Source organism: Schistocerca gregaria, chromosome 3 (genome assembly GCF_023897955.1).
Source record: "Schistocerca gregaria isolate iqSchGreg1 chromosome 3, iqSchGreg1.2, whole genome shotgun sequence".
Taxonomy (NCBI): Eukaryota; Metazoa; Arthropoda; class Insecta; order Orthoptera; family Acrididae; genus Schistocerca; species Schistocerca gregaria.
The window spans coordinates 436,776,960-436,802,056 of record NC_064922.1 but is presented as its reverse complement, the minus strand read 5'-3'; the positions used below and the strand labels follow the sequence as shown (position 1 = coordinate 436,802,056).

General features: G+C 40.8%; 1 protein-coding gene across 1 annotated transcript in view; it reads right to left on the bottom strand.

Annotated features, from left to right (window-relative positions):
* Positions 1-23,116, bottom strand: part of LOC126354757 (translocator protein-like) — a 30,342-nt gene extending 7,226 nt beyond the window's left edge. Inside the window, exons 1-4 of the mRNA XM_050004639.1 lie at positions 22,877-23,116; positions 22,604-22,740; positions 10,741-10,861; positions 8,353-8,447 (exon numbers count right to left, since the gene is read on the bottom strand). Coding sequence (XP_049860596.1) covers positions 8,353-8,447; positions 10,741-10,861; positions 22,604-22,705 — 318 coding nt within the window. The 5' untranslated portion in view covers positions 22,706-22,740; positions 22,877-23,116. The remainder of the gene's footprint in view (positions 1-8,352; positions 8,448-10,740; positions 10,862-22,603; positions 22,741-22,876) is intronic.
* Between the last annotated feature and the right edge of the window lie 1,981 nt (positions 23,117-25,097).

Genomic DNA, 25,097 nt, shown 5'->3' with positions numbered 1-25,097 from the left:
GCCATTAGGAATGATAAAAATAAATTAAGTGTAGAGAGAGGCACCATGGAAGGAGGAAGTCTATGAGAGGTTATTTGCCATCAGATCTCAGATTTCATAGCCAATAAAATGTTCAAGACATTCTGTGAAAGAAGAAAAAACTTGGGACTGAAACAATGGTCCTTATCAAAATACAAGCATATATTTTACAAACATTTCAATTTATCATTCAGGATATCTCATACCTGCTCCACTTATAAGGTTGGTTTAATGGGAATTAGAGCAGAAGCTTTGACATACAGCAAAACCAGTATATTCCAAAACTGTCAGTCAGTGACATTTTCTATGCTAGACAGATATGGTTATCCACATTTTTCATTATGACCCACACTAAGGAGCAACAAAAGGAAAGCATCATTTTTTACACCTGGTAAGAGACAGAATCTTCAAAAGCATGTAATCAAGTTGCTTGGCATTGCTGGATTTTCTTTCCAACTCAGGGGGGAAAACACACACACACACACACACACACACACACACACACACACACACACACACACACACACACAATCAAATTATTCCGAGATTCTTGCAGCAGCCAAAATACGAACAGTTGTATGACGGTGATTCTTACAGTATTCTTGGAAACGAGCACAAAATTCGATGATATTCCTCATGCCTTCCCTGTTGTATCTTGCACACCAGGTGGAATGATTTTGTGACGGGTAGCTCTCCCAAGGATTTCAATAATTCTGCAGGAATGTCATCTACCCCAAAGGCCTAGTCTTGATTTGTCAAGTAGAGAATTGTCCAATTCTCCTCACAGTATCATACCTACTGTCTCATCTTCTTCTACTTCCTGTTCTCTTTGTATAATATTAGCTTCAAGTATGTTACCCTCACACAAACATCCATATACTGCTTCCACCTTTCAGCCTTTCCTTCTTTGTTTAGTATGGGCGTGACATTTATGCTTTTAATATTCATCCACATGACAGCTATGCTTTTAATATTCTTCCAACTGCTTCTCTTTTCTTCAAACGTGTGTTCAGTCTTCCTATAGGCATTGTGTAGCTCTCCCATAACCATGAATGCTTCTTTAGTCTTGTTTTTGTCATCCTGCTTTGACATTCTGCATTATCTGTCAATCTAATTTGTTAGACAGCTGCAATCCCTTTGATCTGTTTAAGTTTCTGCATTTTTATGTTTTTCTTCTTGCATCAATTGGTTTCATTACTTCAGGCCATCCATTTATCTTCTATTGTCTTCCTTAGCCTTTTTTCATTCAATGGCTGATTAACACTCCCTTCAAAACTTTCGATTTATCTCATTCCCTCTCCTTAATGTCCTATCTTTCTGCAATTAATTCAGTTTTAATCTGCAGTTCACAATCAATAATTTATGATCAGCATCCACATTTGGCCCTGGAAATGTTATGTAGTTTGAAAAAAGTATCAAAATCTTCATTGCCATTATGTAATCTATTTGAAACTTTCTGGTGTCTCCAGGTCACTTCCATGTATACAGCTGTCTCTCATGATTATAATCCAAGTATTAGCAATGATCTATTTACACCAAGCACAAAACTCTACCACATGGGTTTCCTTTCCATTTCATTACCTCTCCTGCAATCCAGGTTCTCAAATTATTTTCCCCTCTTGGTATTTTCCTACTGTTGAATTCCAGCCCCCCCATCCCAATAAAATGTTTGTTTCTATTAATGGTCTGACTTATTTCTTTGACCTCAGCATACATTCTTTAGGTTTCCTCATCTGCAGAGCTAGTAGAAATGTACACTTGTATGAATGTAGTTAGTGTTGGCTTTGCATCTGTCTTGGTTACAATGAAGGACTCCCTAATCTGACTTGACGAGGACCTGTTCTTTCTGCCATTTCACTTACCTAATTCCTTACTTCAACCTATCCATTTCACTTCACTTTTTGAATTCTTAAACATACCTACTGAATTAAGGGATATAACCTCCTATGCTCTGACCTCTGCGAGTCCCTGTTTTGTGATGTTAGCAATGTGGACTGGGATGGGGGAGGCTTCCACTGAGGACAGATGTGCGGGTTCTGCGACAGCACAGACACAATGAAAGTAACACAGAATAGGAAATAGTAAAATATCTTACTCAACTCTGGTAATGCTGGTTACAGCAATTGCAGAATGCAGGTTTAGCTTATTTGTCCTGTGTTGACTAAAGTTCCATGAATAATGTTCTCTGCACTAACATTGGAAGTAAGCTAATCTTCTGTCTTAAGGTACTATTCAAAGAACAATTTCAAACAAACAGTACTCAGTTAAATCTCTAGGCAGGCAGTCTCTGTCAATACAAAATACTTCTATTCACTGTTTTGTTTCTACTGACAACTAATCACCATCGACCACTGTTTCTATCTCACTCGATAACTTGAAGACATGCCGAACATTCTGCAGGAACTCCCTACCAATACCCGGACTGACTTACAACTTGCAACTAACAGCTTTTAACTAATACTTGCTCATGCACAATTAACGATTACTTAAGTGCATGTGTGTCTATCAGTGGGTGCTGATGCTCCAGGGGAAGTGATTCTCATGGGCAACATGATCAGTTTGCATGCAGCAAAGTTCCTACTGTGGATGGACATCCACGGTACTTCTGGTACCAACTGTCACAAAATTTTGTTGTGTGCTATCTCAGTACACCACAGTTTAGCATCCTCTTGTGCAGTACCCACAGCTGTATCAAGTTGATCCTTCACCTTTGGGCATCTGGTAAAGCTGCTCCCCCTCCCCAACACCCATAAAATTTCTTTTCTGCAACTTTTTTTTATGCAAATTTTGTATTACATGTGTAGGTTCAACAAAAGTGGAGCATTATTGAAAATTTTTATGAAAATGAATCATACTGATGAAAAATACTGCACACAACAAATTAAATGCATAATTGTAGAATATGAATTGCAAATTGTATAAACTGATACCGTTCAATCTGTTCAACACATGTTACCACATATATTTGTGAGTTCTCTATTTCTGGTTTATTTAAATTCTTTGATAATTCATAGGCAAAGACTTGTCACTCGTGTACATTGTGTTCGATACAACTCACAAATTTTTCCGAACTGTCCCTAAGTGCTCTTCTAGTCACAGATTTTGCAATATTTCTAGCTTGCTCTGCTTTTAGCTATAGGTACGTTTCATATGGTATTTGCTTATCACTGAGGGTTTTTTCCTATTTTGTCATTCCATATTCTCAAAACATACTTTTGTTTGCAGGTGGCTTGTTTCCCCAATTCTTCATCCCTTCCCATTCCACATTAATATCCTTCCTTGTTTCGTTTTCTATGAAATATCTGCTCAATCTTTGCTGATAGGGGTCTGCTAATGATTTTTCTTTCAACACTGTAATCATACAATTTCCTTCATTTTTCTGTAGTATTAATTTATTTTCGATCATTTAGTATTTTGGCCTTTGGCAGATAATGGTCATTCTATACATAACATTCTCTGCATATTGTTACATCATTCACTAGCAATGCTGCTTGTATATTAGCTATCACACAATCTATGACTGATTTGGCACCTCCTTTACTCGAGGTATGCTTATGGATGTGTGTTAGTATCTTCAATGTATTATATATGCAAAATTCTCGCACCACCACCACCACCACCACCACCACCACCACCACCACCACCACCACCACTACTAGTGTTTCTTCTGGTTTCTGTGAACTTTCCTACAATGTCGTTGATAGGAATGTTTCCAACTCAGTATTCCAGTCTCCACTGGTGTACATTATATCTCTTTCACTGATATCTCCAATGAGAGATTGTAATTTCTGTCTCTAGTGAGTCTCGCCATGAAGTTTCATTTTCACACAGCTCAATGTTTATGGCATCACATCTCCAAAACTGTGTGTCATACAATGATTAATTTTGCAGGCACATTCAGCAGCATATGTGTATACTGTCCGAGAAATATGTTGTGAACAAAGTTAGCAGTAAAGGCGTAATAAATTAGAATGCCATGCCTGGTGTGGCACTTTTACTGCATGAACAGTTAAAATGTAGTAAGCGATAAACTTTAGTCCTTCTTCATTTTGTGGGGTTGTCAGTGAGAAAAAGTTTTAAATTATGCATTAAGTTTGTTGAAAGTTGCTAAGTATTCTCATTCTCAAGTACTAGATGAACATAGTCTAACTACACTCCTGGAAATTGAAATAAGAACACCGTGAATTCATTGTCCCAGGAAGGGGAAACTTTATTGACACATTCCTGGGGTCAGATACATCACATGATCACACTGACAGAACCACAGGCACATAGACACAGGCAACAGAGCTTGCACAATGTCGGCACTAGTACAGTGTATATCCACCTTTCGCAGGAATGCAGGCTGCTATTCTCCCATGGAGACGATCGTAGAGATGCTGGATGTAGTCCTGTGGAATGGCTTGCCATGCCATTTCCACCTGGCGCCTCAGTTGGACCAGCGTTCGTGCTGGACGTGCAGACCGCGTGAGACGACTCTTCATCCAGTCCCAAACATGCTCAATGGGGGACAGATCCGGAGATCTTGCTGGCCAGGGTAGTTGACTTACACCTTCTAGAGCACGTTGGGTGGCACGGGATACATGCGGACGTGCATTGTCCTGTTGGAATAGCAAGTTCCCTTGCCGGTCTAGGAATGGTAGAACGATGGGTTCGATGACGGTTTGGATGTACCGTGCACTGTTCAGTGTCCCCTCGACGATCACCAGATGTGTACGGCCAGTGTAGGAGATCGCTCCCCACACCATGATGCCGGGTGTTGGCCCTGTGTGCCTAGGTCGTATGCAGTCCTGATTGTGGCGCTCACCTGCACGGCGCCAAACATGCATACGAATATCATTGGCACCAAGGCAGAAGCGACTCTCATAGCTGAAGACTACACGTATCCATTCGTCCCTCCATTCACGCCTGTCGCAACACCACTGGAGGTGGGCTGCACAATGTTGTGGCGTGAGCGGAAGACGGCCTAACGGTGTGCGGGACCATAGCCCAGCTTCATGGAGACGGTTGTGAATGGTCCTCGCCGATACCCCAGGAGCAACAGTGTCCCTAATTTGCTGGGAAGTGGCGGTGCGGTCCCCTACGGCACTGCGTAGGATCCTACGGTCTTGGCGTGCATCCGTGCGTCGCTGCGGTCCGGTCCCAGGTCGACGGGCACGTACACATTCCGCCGATCACTGGCGACAACATCGATGTACTGTGGTGACCTCACGCCCCACGTGTTGAGCAATTCGGCGGTACGTCCACCCGGCCTCCCGCATGCCCACTATACGTCCTCGCTCGAAGTCCGTCAACTGCACATACGGTTCACGTCCACGTTGCCGCGGCATGCTACCAGTGTTAAAGACTGCGATGGAGCTCCGTATGCCACGGCAAACTGGCTGACACTGACGGCGGCGGTGCACAAATTCTGCGCAGCTAGCGCCATTCGACGGCAAACACCGCGGTTCCTGGTGTGTCCGCTGTGCCGTGCGTGTGATCATTGCTTGTACAGCCCTCTCGCAGTGTCCGGAGCAAGTATGGTGGGGGTGACACACCGGTGTCAATGTGTTCTTTTTTTCCATTTCCAGGAGTGTATTTGTGCATCATGTACTACACTTCTTTTTCACCTCTACCACTTTGATAGGGAGGTGGTTCTTATACTCACAGCAATTCTTTCTCGACACTAAGTGATGTGTGTTCCGAGTTTGGATTAAATTGATCCAGTAGTTCAGGAGGAGGTGCTTTGATTTGTAAAGAGGGTACACGAAAACATGACACAAAGATGAAGTGAATTAGGTACATGGTTATTAATTATTAAAGTAAACTTATAAGAGAGTTCAAAAATTTACACTAATGAATGATACACTACAAAATGCACTATTAGCCCATAAGCAGAAGTTGCCATGAGCATAAGAATACAGAAAGATCACACTTTCTGGTGCAGGAATGTAACAGTGATGCTGTTCTTAGTCCACTTTTTATCAGACAAAGCAGTTACATTTTCTGACAGTGGACGTGGAATGAATGACAATACAACCATTTTAGATGCACTGGACGAAATTTGGATTTTTTCACCTGAAGCATGAACTGATCCCAGACATCACTCCTTATCTAATAGGACACATTTGCAATTGTATAGACTGTATCACTTAATTTTCATCTTGCACCCTTTACAGTCTCACATAACACAGCTTCGTTAAATGCCACCTGATAGCAACAGTGGCTCATTTCGCCTTGTCATTGTCACTTTAAAGTAGTAACCTTGTTTACTCATCTTCTATTCTAAGTCATGACTAACCTTACACTCTTGCACGCTTCAGTGAGAGACAAGTCAACAGTATGAAGTGACTACAGTGCCACCATTCTCAGACTTTTTATACTAGCAGAACTACAGTGGTAATAAAGGAAGGCACTATACCACTGCTACAAAAGTAGTGTCTAGATTTGTAAAGTATGCAACCTGCAACATTAGCCACAGACTTTCTCAGTTTCCAATCTCTATTGGGGAGGTTAATTGGCACAACAATCACATCTGGGGTGCAGATAACTCCCACACTTTTCGGGAATATGTCACGAGATAGCAAAAGAGTTAATATGTGGTGTGCGCTGATGAAAGACAGCATAGCTGAACTATATTTCTTCAGCAGGCAAAGAGTAACAGGAACCATTTATTCCAGACATTTTGAGCCATTTGCTGTTCCTCAGCTTCTCCCCCTTCTGCCAAATGCAATCTCCCAGAAGGATAGCACAGCACCATACTGGAGTTAACGTGCTTGTCACTTCCTGAACCAAACATTTCCACAGCAATGGATGGTGTGTGATGGACCAACCAAGTGGGTCCTGCAATCTCCACGCATAGCTCCTTTGGTGGATGTCATCCTGTAAGGTTATGTGAAGGACAGCGTGTACAAATCCCCTGCACACAACCTTGGCAATCTCTGCAGAATTATGGCGGCAACAGCCTTTATCACCCCAGACTTGCTTTTGTGCCCACACTTTGAAATATATCATTGCCTAGACATTTTGTGTGTTATGAAAACAGCCAATGAAGAACTGTATTAATTTCTTGCAAGAGACTCAGTTATTTTGCACATGCTGCAAACTACAATCATTTATGTCTCATAGTTTTTTTTTTAAATTTTATCTGGAATTCAGTGAGATTCCATGGGGACACCCTGTACATTCAATATAAGGCTTTCCTTTGCCATTTTATTAATGTGGCATAACACAATGTGGTACCTGGTCATTGCCAGTGGCAGCTTCTAGTGCAACTAACAAGAGTAGAATTCAGCTCCCACAGAAATTGACAGTTGTATTGTTCTGATCTGTTGAAATCTAAGTCCTAGTTATTGCCACCCATTCTTCTGTTTAAACAAAGAACTGGATTTTGGTTATCAGTGGCAGTAATACTCTGCCTTTTCCCTCCCTCAACAGAAGCTGTATCAAGGAGGTTACCTTTCTGCTTAACAGCAGATGGTTTTGCTCGTCTGAAGTCATCTTAATAGCTTCAGATACTATTGTGAAACTAGTGGCACATTTAAGGGAGTTCAGAAACTTTCACTGTGACCCTTGTTTTTTCCCCCTTTATTGCACATCTTACTTGCATCTCCCTTTCTCAAGGACTGTAAAGTTTTCTGCATCCGGTCATTGGCTGGTACTCTTATCCATCAAAGAGCAATATGCTTAGTGCACAGATGGCAAGTGGCATTCTGACATAATGGATTTAGATCCCTCTTCTATCTGTATCCTCAACATCTCAGGTGATGGGTCCTATGCAGTGCTGAGATGAATTCTTCTGTTGTTCTTCACTGGTTAAACCTGATTTACATTGACTTTTTAGAGCCACACAGAACTCCAGTAATTGAGCAAATTGGCCACTCTCCCATAATTTCCTATGGCATGGATTTTGAAATTAATGAAATGACAGATTATACCCTCTTCCTGGAGCTGTGTTACATAGGAAATCCAAGCCAACGAGATCACAGTGAATAAAGTAACTAAATTGCACATCCACAAAGCAGGAGATTGTGATCTCAGCATGCTAAGTTTGAAATATGAAGTGGGATATGAATCTGCTGCCACTGTGGCAGTGACGGTCATCAGAGAAATGTCTAACTTCTCTGTCACTGGTAGTGAGTAACATGATATCTTGATGGATTAGGACATCTTTCAGCATAATTTCACTGATATCACAGAAGTCTTCTTACTGAAAATTCATCCAGCCAACAACTCAATGCACCAAAGATTCAAGAAGAATTTTAAATTATTTAAAATTAAACTAAACTATAGGTAGATACACAAATGCCTAAACAGGGGATAAAATGCAAAGGCATAAGTAATAGTGGAACTTACAAGGCCAATGTTATGTGACCCAAAGAAAATTGGTGTCCATGCCCAGTTTAAAACCAGCTGACTTCCATACAGAGCCAAGGGAAGCCTCGCATCACCTTAAAAATGAGAGAGCTGTTACAGTCAGATGTTTTCACCAATTCTTAATTTCAACAGCATAAACATCAAAGTACAGGCACAATGAACAATGTGAAGAGTAACAATAATTATTAGGCAATTACAAATTCAATATTTTTCATAATGGTGTAGCATTCAAAGAGATTCATAAGCGGAAAAAAATCTAACTTAGATTTTTTTCCGCTTATGAGCAATGGTCAAAAACTAGTACTACATACTAACATTAGAGTGACAATGATCCAATATCTATACTTCATTCACTTCATAAATATAATGCTGCTCTTACTGTTTGTATTATTTATTAACATGGGCAATAATTCTTTCAGATAGGTGCTTAGTTCATGACACGCAATGTAATCCAAATGGTAATTAACAGAAATGATAACAATGTCACCAAGTAATTCAAACAAGAGAAAAAAGGTACATGGAAGCAAAAGGACTACTGACAATTATTCCAGGAACGGTCTTGTTTGAAGTTTCTTTTGTTGTGATATGCTTCTATGGGGCTGTGAACCAAAATAAATACATTTTGTAGAGGAAAGGAACCAAGAAGTGGTTTGTTACATTCCTGTGGCTAATGCACCTCATCAGTTTATTTTCATTGATTGTGAAAGATGCATGAAGTACATTACTTATAACTAATAAGCAATGAGTTTATATTAACTTCTCCAGTTGGATAATGTAATAAAGCCATTTTCACATTAACAGTTTCCCAATGTGAACTTAGTCAGAGCAATACAGTGTTGTAGGGGAAAGAAAGGCCATTATCATCTTTAATTACATAGGTAACACAATTTATTTCTAAATATTTGGCAAGTGAAACATAACATGGTGTGACATGTTAAGCACCAATATAGCCACTTAATAATTGTTTTTTCACAGTTTTGTGACAAGATTTCCTCCTATGGTGTGTAGCAGGCTTTAGCATTGCCCTACTTTTATTTAGATTGATTTTCCACATATTGTGAGGACCCTTAAACATGAGAGTTTAAGAGTGTGTGTGTATGTGGAGGGGGGTTAACTTTAAATTATAGTTATCGAACATACCAGTACGGGCTGGACAGGAACTATTTCATATATGACATTTCCAACCTCGGCAAGCAACTTGGTAGCTATTACCAAATGCTTTGTGTACTCCGTTTTGATTAAGGATGAGTAATGCTCACTCTCTTCCTTTTTCATTTGAGAAATAGTTTAGAGAATATTCCCCGTCCATCGCGATGTTTTAGTAAGACTACCATGATACCAGATGAAATCGGGCGATTCTTTCGACTAGGTGCCAGCACAAATCACAGATGTAAAATGGCAGCCTGGTTGAGAGGGAGGCATGGGTTGTTTCCTAGCATCGTGACAGTTCATGTTGACTTCAATAAGATCGGCATTTATTTCATTTTTAATTGTTTTTCTCAGAAGGGGAGGATGAAGACTGAATGGATGGTTTCTTGATACTAATGCTTTTGTTTGCGACTTTGATGAAACTTGCATAACAATAATATTCATCAGTTAAAGCTAATGTTTTAGATGTGGGTGCTTGTTTTATATGATGCACAAGTTTTAAAGCAGATACCACGTGCATTTTCTGGATCTCTGTAGCTCTTCACAATTAAAATCAGTGTTTCTAAATAATTACTGGGATACTTGACCACAATGGATGAGATCTTACTTGTCATTTTCAAATCAGAGGTAGTATAAGGGTGGAGGGCTGATCAAAAAATCAATGATGCTACGTGCTTGTGAAAACTACTTATTAATCCAGCAAAATGCTGGGAAACAAGGGGTCATGCCCCCTCAGTTATTTTTCCCTCAATCTACTTGCGAGTAGAAAAGCAAAGGAAATGACTTGCAGTGGTGCAAGGTACCCTCCGCCATGCAGCATACAGTTGCTTGCTAAGTACACATCTAGATGTAGAAGCAGATATTGTTACACGCTCTACACATGCAATGGTAGTTGCAGCCCTTTAGTGGTGCAGCTACCCTGCATTGTGCTGCAATCAGCACATGCCTTTCTTTGGGGTGCAGTTTGTCATTACTAAACATTGTGCACATTCAGTGTAGCTTAAAACATTATTAAAACCTCTCTTTTCTATTCCATGTAGCAGTTATTTTACAAAATATGCTTTTAATAAATATGGCACATGGCTGGGCAACAAGGGTGTTCATTTAGTGCTCTGCCTTCAACAGTTAATTCCATGATACAGCAGCAAATAATGCAGGGTTCTATAGGAAGTCAATCAGTGATGTACCTTCACGAAAATACAAATTAATTCCATGTACCTTCAAAACCACCACCATCTCTCCACACTAGGTATGAAGCATATCCCATGCTAGAGTAAAGACCTGTCCATACTGGTCCAAAAACTCTATTTGGTGGACACCACACAGGTTTCTTCAATTTCTGAAAGATAAAATAAATTATACTGATTACATCAATAGAACAAAATTAACTACTTAGTTCTATGCAGTATATTAACAACCAACTCAATCAGCAATTTTTAACTTAAAGTATGTAAAATTTACTGCAATAAAATAGGAAGTCATCAAGTTTTATTATTTTGTACAAATGTCACAATACTGGTGATTTCAATCATAATGTATTCTCCTGCTTCTTTTATAATCTTAAAAAGTGGAACCAAACAATTAACAAAAATCACAGACTCGGTTTTTGCCCATCTGCTTCTATTCCACATCCAAGTGATGGAATGACATTATACCTACACAAACACTGTCACCATTAACAAGTGATGCAGTAAGTGAGAATATTGACACACAACACCGTATTAGCACTGTGTGTGGCAAAAGATATCAAAATGAAATCAGTGTAACCTTTCAAACTGGAATTGAGAGATCAAGTGGTTAAAAATACACACGAGGTGGCCATTTCTGACATTTCTATTCAGAAGTAACAAATGTTTCCTGGTTTTCATTCCACTATTACATAGTTAGCCATTCTATCTCTCTCTCTCTCTCAAATCTTCAGGTTGTCCTTCATGAATTCTTCGGTTGAATTGTAACATTTCGGCACTAGCTTTTCATATATTTTTTCCAGTGTTTCTAAATTTCTACTGAGCAATTCTGGTAGCAATACCCTCACTGCAAATGCTATGCTATTTAATTTATTTGCAAGGTACTGTGTACGTGAGCCTCATGATAGGTTTTTATCGAGTTGCATTCCTAAGAATTTCACACAGCGATCCTCCTGCAAAAATGGGGTTTTTGTGATTGATTCGATCATCATTTAATTTGGCTTGTTTTATTTTAAACTGCATTAACTGAATCTTTTCCATGTTTAATTTTAACCAGTTTAAACCATCAAATTAGGTACCTAATTTCTCTAACACAGTTTGAGGAATTTGGTCAATATTGTTACTTTCATTGATTACAGATATGTCATCCACAAGCAAAACAGAGCGACAACATTAAGTTGTAAATCATCTATGTGAAACATAAACAGAAAGGGGCCTGAGACGGAATCTTGTGGTACTCCTCGTTCCTCTGTCTGATGATATAACCACTCTTTGTCTTTGATTGGTTAGGTAGGACATAAACCATTCTAATACAGTACCCCTAATGACATATTTGTCCATTTTACAGAATAGCAAGGAGCGGTTCACACTGTTGGGACCTAGAACTACTGGCTCTACTCCTCAATAATATTGCTGCCCTACCACGGCAAGAACAACTGTACCTTTGCCAGATGTGTACTCTGTGGTATGTGCTAAATGCATTGTGTATGCACTGCGAGAATAAAAGTATTTTGAGTAAGTGATGGGAGTGTGAGCAATTATTTATTGTTGTAATTACCATGACTGCTCCCCGCTACCTAAGGTGGTGACACTGTTATTTTCTTTCCAACTGCAGCATGAAATGCCAAGTTACACTGACGCCAGTGCACCGCCAATCACCATGGGATACAAACTTCACACCGCGAAGAATACGCCCCATGATGATGCTTCATCACCTGGCATCACTACAGACTATGTATCTGTGCATGTATTCGGTGTTCTTGTCGATTCCCAGACAATCTAACCAGTACTACAGTGGTTCTCAAAGAGTTGGAAATGTTCCAATTGTTTCAACAGCTGCAGAACCAGGCTATCATTACCTCTCACCAAACAAACACGCTAAATCACTAATCCTAAATGACGTTATCAGTGAAGGTAGTGAGACAAAGCCTGCCTCTCCCTTAACTCTGCTACATCAACAGTGACCATACACAGTGAACAATGGCTGCCTGCCACTGTCCTCACCTCCCACCTAATCAGTGCTAATAATATACCGATCAATGACAGTGATGAACTACACCACACTCATTTTCATTCTAACGACTCTGTGCATGTCAACATTCTGCGTGCAACATACCAAATTACAGACATCCGCCAGAATACTGGAATTGTTGGCAAACAGCGCCACCACATATGACAACCTTCCAGTGCAGAGAATCGATATTTATGGGTTATTTCAGACAAATCTGCCTTACAAGTGACCTTTATGTGCCAGACCACGTTTTTTTTCATGGCTTACTCCCAAACTTTACATTCTGGGCTATACTGTGTGTTACCCGGGTGATGTCACACTTGTTACGGCCGCATTGCGACTCGCGGATCATCATCATGAACACGTCACACTGACAACAGCCGTGCTGCACTCTAGGCCACACCTGCCATGTGATGTCACTCAAGCAAGCACACCATGTCTACCTACAACAGTGCTGGGTTTTCACACCTTGTGACTAGTGTATCAATAGAGCAAGCCTGGCCACAACTATGATCCACACACCGTGGGAGCATAAGGAGTACCTACAACAGCTGGTTGTCCATGTTTTACTGCTGACGCTCTGCTACACCCCACACTTTGGTGAGGGTGAGCACATGTTTTTGAACAATTGTTATTCATGTTTTCTGTTCCGTTTTATATTCCTGTTCTGAGATTTTTCTTGACACCCGTCTCACTAAGTTACTGAACGGGTGCTGAAGACCTTGTTGTCGTGCGCCCCAAACCCCTCTACTACTACTACTACTACTACTACTACTACTACTACTACTACTACTACAACAGCTGCTCTGTTGGATGACCTACACAAATACACCATCTGCCACAACTGCCACCAACCAGGACCTGCCCAGCACGCTGTGTTCCTCGGTTCTACAGCCGCCTCTACCAGTGCCACCAGACAGTGTTCACAAACCCACACCATATACTTCACACGACTCCAAAAACCTCAAACAGGTCCTGGCCCCCGCCACCAAGCAGATTACCACCAGCCACACACTGAGTTATATCTGCCACTGCTACAAGTTGATTTTCCGCAAGCATGGTTCGCCCTCTGTGAGTGCATGACGCAGTCAGGTGGGATCACAGACGACTATGATGTGTTTTTGGTGCTTTTGAACCACATCCACACCAACACCGATCTCATTAGTGACCTCCTATTGCATACACTAACCACTGACAAATATGAGACAGCAAAGCACTCATACTACTGCGCCTGTTGCATTCACCTGAACAACTCTACCTCACCTTTGCTGGGCCGTCGCTTGGCCACGGCACCCTGTCAGCGCTGGTGCAGGTTAACCTTATGAATCGTGACAAACCTCTTACCAGATCATATTCTCTGGTCGCTATGGCTTCTTAAGCTGCTTGAAAATGTACAGATGGCCATGCTAGTGGAAACTACTGGAAACCCAGTTACAACTTGCCGACCAGATACTTGCGCCCGCCCAACATCATCACACCTCGATAAGCACTTGCATCGGCTCCAGCACCGATGTCAACACCTGTTACATCTATAGCCAGCCTGGGCCAGCCTCTACACAGGCCGCATCCACAGAGACCACCATGCAAGACACAATGCGGCCAACCAAAAGTTGCCAAGCTGCTCCGATTTCAGCCAAGCCCTTCTACGCCACATCAACAGCAGTCTTGTGAGACTCCACTCCGCTGGGGCACCAACAATCAGATACCACGACAGACCCAGGCGCTGTGTTTGTTGTGGAATGTAAGTAACTACCTGGCGCATTCACACCTGGCCTTCGACAAATGCCTAACTGTCACAACTCACTCGGCCAAGATGCCGTGCCTGTGTGGGGACAACATACATTTGAACACGTGCTCCATCATTGATAGTTACACCATGCACAATATTCAGGACTTCTTCCAGGAAATGGCTTATGCAACCATCTATAGTGTGATTGACTGCAGAAGAGCTTATTTGCAGATTCCAATGGCCAAGGAGGACATCCTCCTGCAAAAATGGGTTTTTGTGATTGATTTGATCATCATTTAATTTGGCTTGTTTTATTTTAAACTGCATTAACTGAATCTTTTCCATGTTTAATTTTAACCAGTTTAAATCATCAAATTAGGTACCTAATTTTTCTAATACAGTTTGAGGAATTTGGTCAATATTGTTACTTTCAATGATTACAGATATGTCATCCACAAGTAAAACTGAGTGACACTCAATATTAAGTTGTAAATCACCTATGTAACACAGAAACAGTAAGGGACCCGAGACAGAATCTTGTGGTACTCCTTGTTCCTCTCTCTGATGATACAGCATTTTATTTTTATTTTTATTTTTTTTTACCACACTCTTTTCCTATTGTTACTTGGACAATGTAATTATCTTCTCACAAACAGCCCAAGATCATGAGAAACACATCCAAGCAGTAGTCGACAATTAGCAGAGCATGGTTTTGTGGTCAATGTGGACAAATGCCAACTCCGGTATAAATGTGTTACACTTGTCAGCCACGTCGTCAACGCTTCGGGCATCTGCCCCATCCCGAAAAACATAGACCAAATCCAGAACCTACCACTCCTGATGGACTATCAAGATTTGCACCATTTTTCAGGGGTAATTAATTTTTACCGCCAACACCTCTCCCACGCCACAGAAACATATCTGCAGCTCACAAAGTCACTCTGCGGCAAGAACACATCAGGCACATGTAAGCTCACTTGGACTCCTGATGTGCAAGCAGAACATCAAAACCGAGCTCGATCAGATGACCACACTGTCACAGCCATTGCCGGACACCCAGGTGGCCGATGACAGTGACTGGGCAATGAGGGCAGAGTTACAAAAGGAAGTACCAAGTGCAACCCAACCCTTACAGTTTCTCTTACAAAAACTAACCAACTCCCAGAAAATGTAGTCAACCTTCGACCATGAGATTTTGGCAATACACGAAGCGGTTCAGTACTCCCAAGAAGACACTGAGGGACCGGTCTCACTATTTACACAGACCACTGACCTCTGGCTGAAGCTAATAAAAACCCACTAGCCAATACACCCCCCCCCCCCCCTCTCGACAATTCCACCACCTGGACTATATTTCACAATATATTACAGACATCCGCTATGTACAAGGAGCAGAAAACACGGCGGTGGCCGACTACCTCTCATGACTCACCATCACATCAGCACACCTTGTGTTCAACCAACTAGAGGTGCCACAAGCAACTGACACCAACCTTCAAAACCTGCTATTTGGACACACAACAGGCCTCCAGCTCCAGCCATTGCAGGCACAACCAAACTAGTTTGGTGCAATGTATTCCATGGTAGGCAATGACCAGTCATCCCACAGAACTTCAGGAAGACAGCTTTCAACCTCCTCCACAACCTGTCTCACCCCCGAGTACACCCGACACTGAAACTTATACACAAATGTTTTGTTTGGACTAACATCAAAAGAGACTGCACTGTGTAGACAAGAGCCTGCATCCAATGGCAATGAGCCAAGACAGGATGTCATGCCAAACTGCCCTTTCGGAAATTCCCCACTGCGAAGGGCAGTTTCCAACATGTCCACATAGAACTGGTGGAGCCACTCCCAGATTCAAACGGATACAAAAGCATCCCATCAGCCACAGACAGGGCAACTCGATGGGTGGAGGCCCCACCTCTGACTGATATCTCAGCCAACACCATCGCTCAAGCTCCCATCACATTATGAATTGCACACTTCGGCTGCCCAGAATCCGTGACAACTGGCCAGGGCCATCAGAGTCAGCCCTGTTCTCCGAGCTCTGCTGTCTGTGTGGGTGCCACCGTTTCCACACGACGGCCTACCATTCTCAGCTCAACGGAGTTGTGGAACGGTGGCACCACACCCTCGAGACAGCATTCACATGACACATCATGAGTGGACGGAGGCCCTCCCCTGGGTGCTGCTGGGCATATGAGCTGCCTACAAAGAAGATCTGGACACCTCACTGGCAGAGGAAAATGATCACCCGCCCAGCAGAGTTCATACCACAAACCACCGGCCCTGTCGGCACCAACCTGCCAGACCTAGTAAAATGTGTCAGAGACCACATCTGCCATGTCTGCCATACCACTATGCCAAACCGACCATCTTTGTGCACAAGGATCTCCAATCATGTACACATTTCATGCTCAGGACTGACACTGTCAAACCTGCCCTCCACCCTGCACAGTGGCCCGTACAAGGTGTTGAAGTGAGGGCCAAACACTTTTGATATCTTGCAAGCCAAAAATGACAACAGTGCCACTGAACCACCTAAAACTGGCGTGGACTTTAGCGGACACACCTGGTTTTTACCCTCCACTGGCCTCAGCTCCAGGCCCCTCAAGCTAATTTACAGTCTGCCTAGACCTGAGAGAGTACCTCTAAGAATACATTTCCATAGTACTGCAGGTCTCAATACTCATGGTTAGAGCCAAATTTTACAATAGACAGTCAGGCTGCAGCATCGCCTCAAAGTCATTAGAGCACTCCACGCCTCTTCCGCCCTACAACTGACACAGCATGTCTGACATCCACTCTTTCTTCAGATGACTACCTGCTCGTGTCCGCCCCCAGAGCACTTCTGGCCACCCAGGCACCTGGCAGACTATGATGTGTCTGCCCTCACCATTGCTGGCAGGACAATTCCTCACGATGTACACCAGTCACCGTGCTCCACACTAACATGTCGAAAATCTCCATATGCACTGGAGCCAGCATATGTAGTACAGCCTGTTCGAAGCAGAAATATATGCTAGCAGTAAAGTCGCTTCCCTACCACAGCAAGAACAACTGTATTTTTGCCACATCATTTCTGTAGTATGCACTCTACAGTAAATGCACTGTGTGTACCCTGCAAGAATAAAAGTATTCATAGTAAGTGATGGAAGTATGAGTGATTATCATCTTAATTACGAAGGCTGCTCCCCATTACTTACAGCACTATAAAAGGCGTCTAATATGTCATGAACAATTCCTGTGGCATGGAGTGAGTTGTCTAGAGAGGACCTAATTTTATCTACAAAATGATTTATAATAGATACTGTGGTTTTACCTCAGTGAAATCCATACTGATTTTCTGAGATTATTTTAAATTTTTCTGTGAAAATTTTAATTTATACTGCAACTACCTTATCAAATATTTTTGATGGTGATGGAAGAAGAGAGATTGTTCAATAGTTCTATGTTTTTTGTGCCTTTTTGAATTGTGACTTAACTATTACATACTTAAGCATGTCTGGAAAATAACCTACTTGAAGGGATATACAACACTGCAATAGAACATAATAAATTATGGGGCTAAAATAAGGTGGAATAAAGTAGAACAGAAGGTGGCTGCGAAGCTTGGCAAACTGCAGAGATTGGTCTGTTTGGTCAGGAAAGGTGGAATTAGCTACACACCCACTGTGGGGGATAGAGACTATGCTCGAAAAGCTCCCATTGCACCTTTGGGTTACAGTGGAGGCAAGAACAGAAGCATACAGATTAGAAACTGGATACCTGAAACTTCCTGGCTGATTAAAACTGTGTGCCAAACTGAGACTCAAATTCGGGGCCTTTACCTTTCGCGGGCAAAAGCTCTACCAACTGAGCTACCAAAGCACAACCCACGACCCGTCCTCTCAGTTTTACTTCGGCCAGTACCTCATCTCCTACCTCCTAAAACTTCACAGCTATTCTGCAAAACTTGCAGCACTAACACTCCTGGAAGAAAGGATATTGCAGAGACATGCCTTAGTCACAGCCTAGGGGATGTTCCCAGATTGTTCACTCTTCAGTGGAGTGTACGCTGATATGAAACTTCCTTGCAGATTAAAACTGTACGCCGAACTGAGATTCGAACGCGTGACCTTTGCCAGTTTGAATCTCAGTCCAGCACACAGTTTTAATCTGCCAGCAAGTTTCATATTTGTGCACACTCTGCTGCAGGGTGAAAATTTCATTCTGGATACCTATAGGATATCTAGAATCTTACACCAACATAGTGAGTGTGGTAAATATAGGAATGGTCAGGTAAATTCCAGCTCACCATAAAATAGCTTTCAGCTGTGTCAATAAACCTTTCAGTGTAACAGTTGGAAGAAGGGCGCAGTGGAAGAATGAACTCTGACACTGTTCAGGAGACACGGTCTGGTTTACTGACATGTCGAAAATGTATGTATGTGCTGGGGCCAGCAAATGCAGTACAGCCTGTTCAAGGCAGAAATATCTGCTAGCAGAGCTGCAAGGAGAGGAATCTTTGCAGCTGCTGCAGGGAGCATAGCATTTGCATTTTATTCAGACAGCCAAGCAGCTATGAAATCTCTATCATCCCCTGCAGCAGAATGCCATGATGCCACTGCAAGACTAGGAGGAAAGCAACAAGGTAAACCTGCTTGGAACCGCTGTTCACTCAGGAATTAATGGCAATGAACAAGGTGATAAGCTAGCCACGATAAGTGTGACAACTCCACTTATTGGATCAGAGCCTACCGTAACCATCACAAATGTGATGGTAAAATCAAAACTATGTAGATGAATCAAAAGGCAGCATGTAGATTATTGGGTTGTGACCCAAAACCAAAAATATAACAAGCTAATGATGCAAAAGCCATGTTTCAAGTGAAGTTCTGTAGTCCTGGACTTAAACAGGAAACAGATTAAACAAATAAGGACTAATGACTAGCCATGGGAACTTTAAATAAAACTTACAAACAATGTGCAAAGAGAAAGAAGCACTTAAGTGCAGACTATGTGGTAAGGGGGATGCGAAAGCACTATACTTAATCTTCCCATGCAGTGTGTTATTTGTAAAAGACACAGAAAACTCAAAGTCGCAAAGAAATCATGACTGATAAGAAATTAGTAAAGGGTCTCCTAGGACTCTTTAAGCCCACCAGTTGACTTTACTAGAATCACAGGAAGTAAAACCGCACAAAAAACTGATTTGCGCACTACAACCACTCAAGTTTTGGCACCCTTGTGCAAATCAAATCAAACAAAATCAATTGTATAAGGATTGACCTAGGAACTCCCGGGCTGCTTCCTAATTTCCACAAATAACATTTTTCCATTCACTGACTGTGTCTTTCAGCAGTTATGGTAGACAATTTCAATGACTGGTGATTTTCTGTCCTATTCTTGACATTATGAACACTACAATTAACATTATGCCCCATCATGAGATTTTCACTCTGCAGCAGAGTGTGCGCTGATATGAAACTTCCTGACAGATTAAAACTGTGTGCCCGACCAAGACTCGAACTCGGGATCTTTGCCTTTCGTGGGCAAGTGCTCTACCAACTGAGCTACCGAAGCATGACTCACGCCCGATACTCACAGCTTTGCTTCTGCCAGTGTCTCGTCTCCTACATTCCAAACTTTACAGAAGCTCTCCTGCGAACCTGGAGGAGAACTTCTTTAAAGTTTGGAATGTAGGAGACAAGATACTGGCAGAAATAAAGCTGTGAGCTGTGAGTTCGAGTCTCGGTCGGGCACACAGTTTTAATCTGCCAGGAAGTTTCATTGCGCCCCGAGTATTTACAAGACATGTCTTTAGTGAGGTTAGCTGAACCACTGACCTTTTAACCCCAAAATGGGTGGTTCACATAATCCCATATGCACTAGTGAAATATGGTTTGCAACAGCATATCCTAAATCAAAAGAACATTAGTAAATGAAATAGGAAATGAAAGCTTTAGAAACATTGTTTTAATTCTTTAGAAACGTATTTTTAATTTACTATTTATCCAACTTGAGACAATGGTTCCATCCTAGAGCCAGGTGAGACTCCAAGCAAATTTGTATTTTATTCTTATCTTAGCACACATTTTACAGATCACAATGTACAGGAGAATTTACAGCTTATGGTATACATAGTTTCATAATTTTCTAACATTAAGTCTGCCAGTACAGGTTTACTTTGAACATCATAAGATTATTAAATTTCTTTATTTTCTCCTGATGCACCAATACTTAATATATATATTTTCCAGTCAGTATTTTATACAGACAATATTATGCACAAAACTATGATATAATATAGTTACAATGCTCAAACGCATCTCATTATTCATAAATTCCTCAACACAGTAGATGCATTTTCCCACCAGGCACAGTTTTCACTATCTCCATGCTCATTACATCTCTACCCTTTAGTTTATTGTACACTTTCATTCCAGTCTACCTGGCTGCCTGTTGAAAGGGTTTTTAGTGGTGTGTCAAAGCATGGAATTTTGTATCTAGTGTTGTACATATTTCGAAACGGTGTTCTTCAGTTAGCTAACGATTACTGTGTAAAAAATTGAATAGTGGGAGACAGGATGTTCTTGGATGAACAGCATATAGTTTTCTAACAATTATTTTTTTGATGTAGCAGGACGTTGACACGTGGCTTGAATTCCCAAAACTAAAATGGATTCAAAGTACTGTGGTACACCACTTTCCTGTTTATGTCCATTACACTAGATAGCATGTCCTTTGCAAAAGCAAGGCTGTTTAATTTAGTAGCTAAATAATCTATATCTGCTTGCCAATTTAGATTTTTGTCCAAGTTTAGTTACACGAATCTGATGGACTGTGCTTCTTCCATAACTTGATTTTTATGTATGACACTAATTTTTGGCTGTTTGGTTTCAAATTGAACAAACATGCCTAAGTTTATCAGTTACCCTGTCCTCTTAAAGCACACTTATATGTTCAACATGTTATGTACATTCTTTGAGCTATTTATTTTCATTGTTTTAAGATGACACTTCCTTATTTGAAGATGATCTCTGGATGAATAACTGACATCACAAACACAATTAACAGTCAATGACAAAGACAGAGTGAAAACAAAATGAGCAAAAAATTTACTTCAAATCTTGTTAACAATGGTTAGTAACACAGCAGTGACCTATTTTGGCTGTCAAAACAGCATATGAGATGACAGACTGCGGACTTAATTAAATTTTCGAAATGGTAAAATTTTCTTACTTTTTCATTTTTAATAGTGTAGTTGAGTTAACTCTCACAGTTAGTTAACCTCACTTTAACCAACTACATATACAAGACAGACTACAGCAACCTTCAGTCATTTGTATCATGTAATGTAAATCTGGATGAAGTTTGTACATATGTCAATTACTGGTATAAGTGACACACACTGTCTGGGATATGAACTTCCCAAAAATATTTCATATAATATCAAACAACAATTGGCTACTGAAAAAACAACAAGCTGAATGGAGGGGTCATGATTATAATGGTCAATGGGGCCCCACAATGTAGCAGTCCCACACACAATTTGAGTTATTCTCTACACCACTAATCTGCAATGTTACCTTAAACTGGAACAGGATGTGGTCAATCCAATCGAGGTATACCTCAGCTGCTCTTTGATGTTGCATGAATGTAATGTGAAATGTGTTTCATTCATCTCATAACGTACACCATTTCAGAACGTATGTCTAATTTACAGGAGACATGGTAAACCAACCAAATATATCAGTGCAGCTCAATCATACAATAATTTAAGCTAAAATAACTTTATTTAAATTTTTTACGTTAGTTCATATCAATCTTAGTCCGTTGCACACACAGAAACCTGATTATATATCAGTTTGTTTATAATGGGAACCTGGTGTGTCACATCACACTGGTAAGAGTAAAGTCAGTTAACTGAAACTTGCAAAACGATGACTAAACATCACAACATTCTCGGCATGTGTACAACAGTCATATTAAACTACTGATTTGAAAAGTAAAATATTACTTACGAATATTGTGGAGTGTCAGGTTTTTCAACGTAGTTTTTCCTGAACACGAAGAGTTTAGCGTAAGATTAAGACCGAGTTAAATTCCCTACACTGTTACCCTTGTTACCACGTCTTAAAGCAAATAGATCAGACATCAGTACTCACCGCATACCACGTATCTATGTTTCGGGCAACAAAAAATGCGCCAAACCATCCTCCAACATTAGGAAGAACGCAAGCTCCTACAGCTGGCCACACGACGGGCATCTTTTCCTAGAGTTTCAAGTGGAATTTCGAAGCACCTGTGTTTACAAAAACCCACCGTTAAGGATACATTGCTTTGGGATAATTTACATCAACAACACAAAATCGTCAAACATGTGAATAAACAAACAAAACACGGCTAATCTTGACCAATTGTTTCGACATTCCTCATACCCTTTAAATTTGCGCGGTGTATTGGACACACCTAACCACCACTACTTTCCACTTCACACTGTAAGCGCAAACTGCAAAGTATATCTCTGAACAAAGAGGGATATCAGTGACTGCAACCAATCCCCACACAGCAAGTTTTAGTTAGAATCTACCAACTCATGGATGAACTCGTTACATAAGTGACGCACCAGAAGATATAAAGTTATCGGCACCATACTCAGCGTATCGAAACGCCCGAATGGACCATATTTACGCGACTTACGAGTATAAAAATTAATATTATTTACCGAGAAGAAAGTTGCAAAACATTTATTAAAAATACATCTACATAATTATTTGCAAACCACAATGCAGTGCCTGGCAGAGGGTTCACCCCATTGTACCAGCTATTACGGCTTTTTTCCTTTCGCATATCGAGCGCGGGAAGAATGACTGCTTAACTGCCTCTGTCCTCGCGATTTCTGTGGGAGTGTTACGTGCGAGGTTGTAGTACGTCCTAGAGTCATCGTTTAAATCCAGTTTCTGGAACTTCGCAAGAAGGCTTTCTCGGGTTAGCTTACGTCCACCTTAAAATGTCTGTCAGTTCAGTTCTTTTAACCTCTCTGTGACACTCTCCCACAGGGCAAACAAACATTTGACCATTCATTCAGCCTTTTTCTGTATACGTTTAATATCCCCTATTAACTCTGTTTGGTATGGATCCCACACACTTGAGCAATATTCTAGAGTGGGTCGCTCGAATGATTTGTAAGAAACCTCCTTTGAAGAGTCATTGCATTTCCCTAATATTCTACCAATATACCTGCATTCTACTACCTTCTTATTCACAACTAACCCCAGATTAGTACAGTGGTTCAAGACCAATAAGCTTATTACAAATTCTGAAAAAAAAACTGACAGTTAACTTTCCCACCACACAAAATATCCATCGTGCAAACACTGTTTTCGCTGTTGAGGGGAAAAAGGTGTCTCAAATGCGAATCATACAAGATTTTTTAGGCAGACTTATTGAGGAAGATTTGAAGTGGGAGATGCACCTAAACAATCTAAAAAAAACTGAATACACGTAAGCAAAGTAAGTAAAAACTTTTGAAAAAGAGGACTGTATCACACGGGAGCTATGTTACATAACCATATGCCTTCTTACTTGAAATGCATACGAAATCAAATACGTTTAAGGTAAAGTCCAAACAGATCTTGCATGACCACTGCTTCACAATGTCTCCGAATTTCTGGTGCGTCATTAAAAGTGAACCACATTTGCCAAATATTGTTAATTATGAACTATGTCACTTCATGTTAGAATTTAGTGTGTTGATAACTTAGTCTCTTTTAATAACTATTGTTGTCAAAGGTAGGATCAATGTAGTGTGTCAATTTAAATTATTAAAATTCCAGAGCCGCCGTAAGATGCATGTAACTATTTCTTTATTATACGTGTTTCACTCGACGAGCACTACCGTCTTCAAAAATTACATTGCGACTTGTGACGGCTCTACAATTTTAATTTATTTCGGTCGCTGTTCCTGTGCAGGCAAATGCATGTGCTCGTTGAATTTATACTATCATCCACTTTGACTGTGTAGTCACAATGACTACGTTATCACAAATTAATTTTTACTCTTGTCTTATATTATATGTGCAAACAATACATTAAAATGATCCTCGAACTAAGTAAATAAATATATTATCGTTCCATTTCATGTCCCTACAAAGTGTTACACCCAGGTATTTCTAGGGTTGACTGATCCCAACCATAGCTCAGTGCTCTTATAGGTTTAGGTATACTAGTTTTTTGCGTTTTGTGAAGTGCACAGTTTTACATCTGGTTCTTTTGTTAACAATCAAATAAATAAAATCGTCGTCGCTAATTTTCGGAAGGTAATTTGTGTTAAACACAGAAAAACTCGGATTCGACTCTTTCTTTTTAGTGTGTAAGATATTTTGTTTATCAAGATCATCAGTTGTTCATAATTTTTGATAGCCGGTGGTGCAAGAGAAGTGAACCATGGAGTGGAAGTAGATCAAACGTTAAGACTAGTGTCAAAGCGTACTTTCTTGAAGACCTGAGGGAGAAGAGACTGGTATTCCCAACTCATCTTTATAAACAAACATTCGAGGTATCGAAACAGATCATTTAACAAACAGAGAACTTCCATTACTCGATCAAAGACGATAACACAGCCATAGAAGATTAATTCAGTCAGAGAGCAAGTACTGA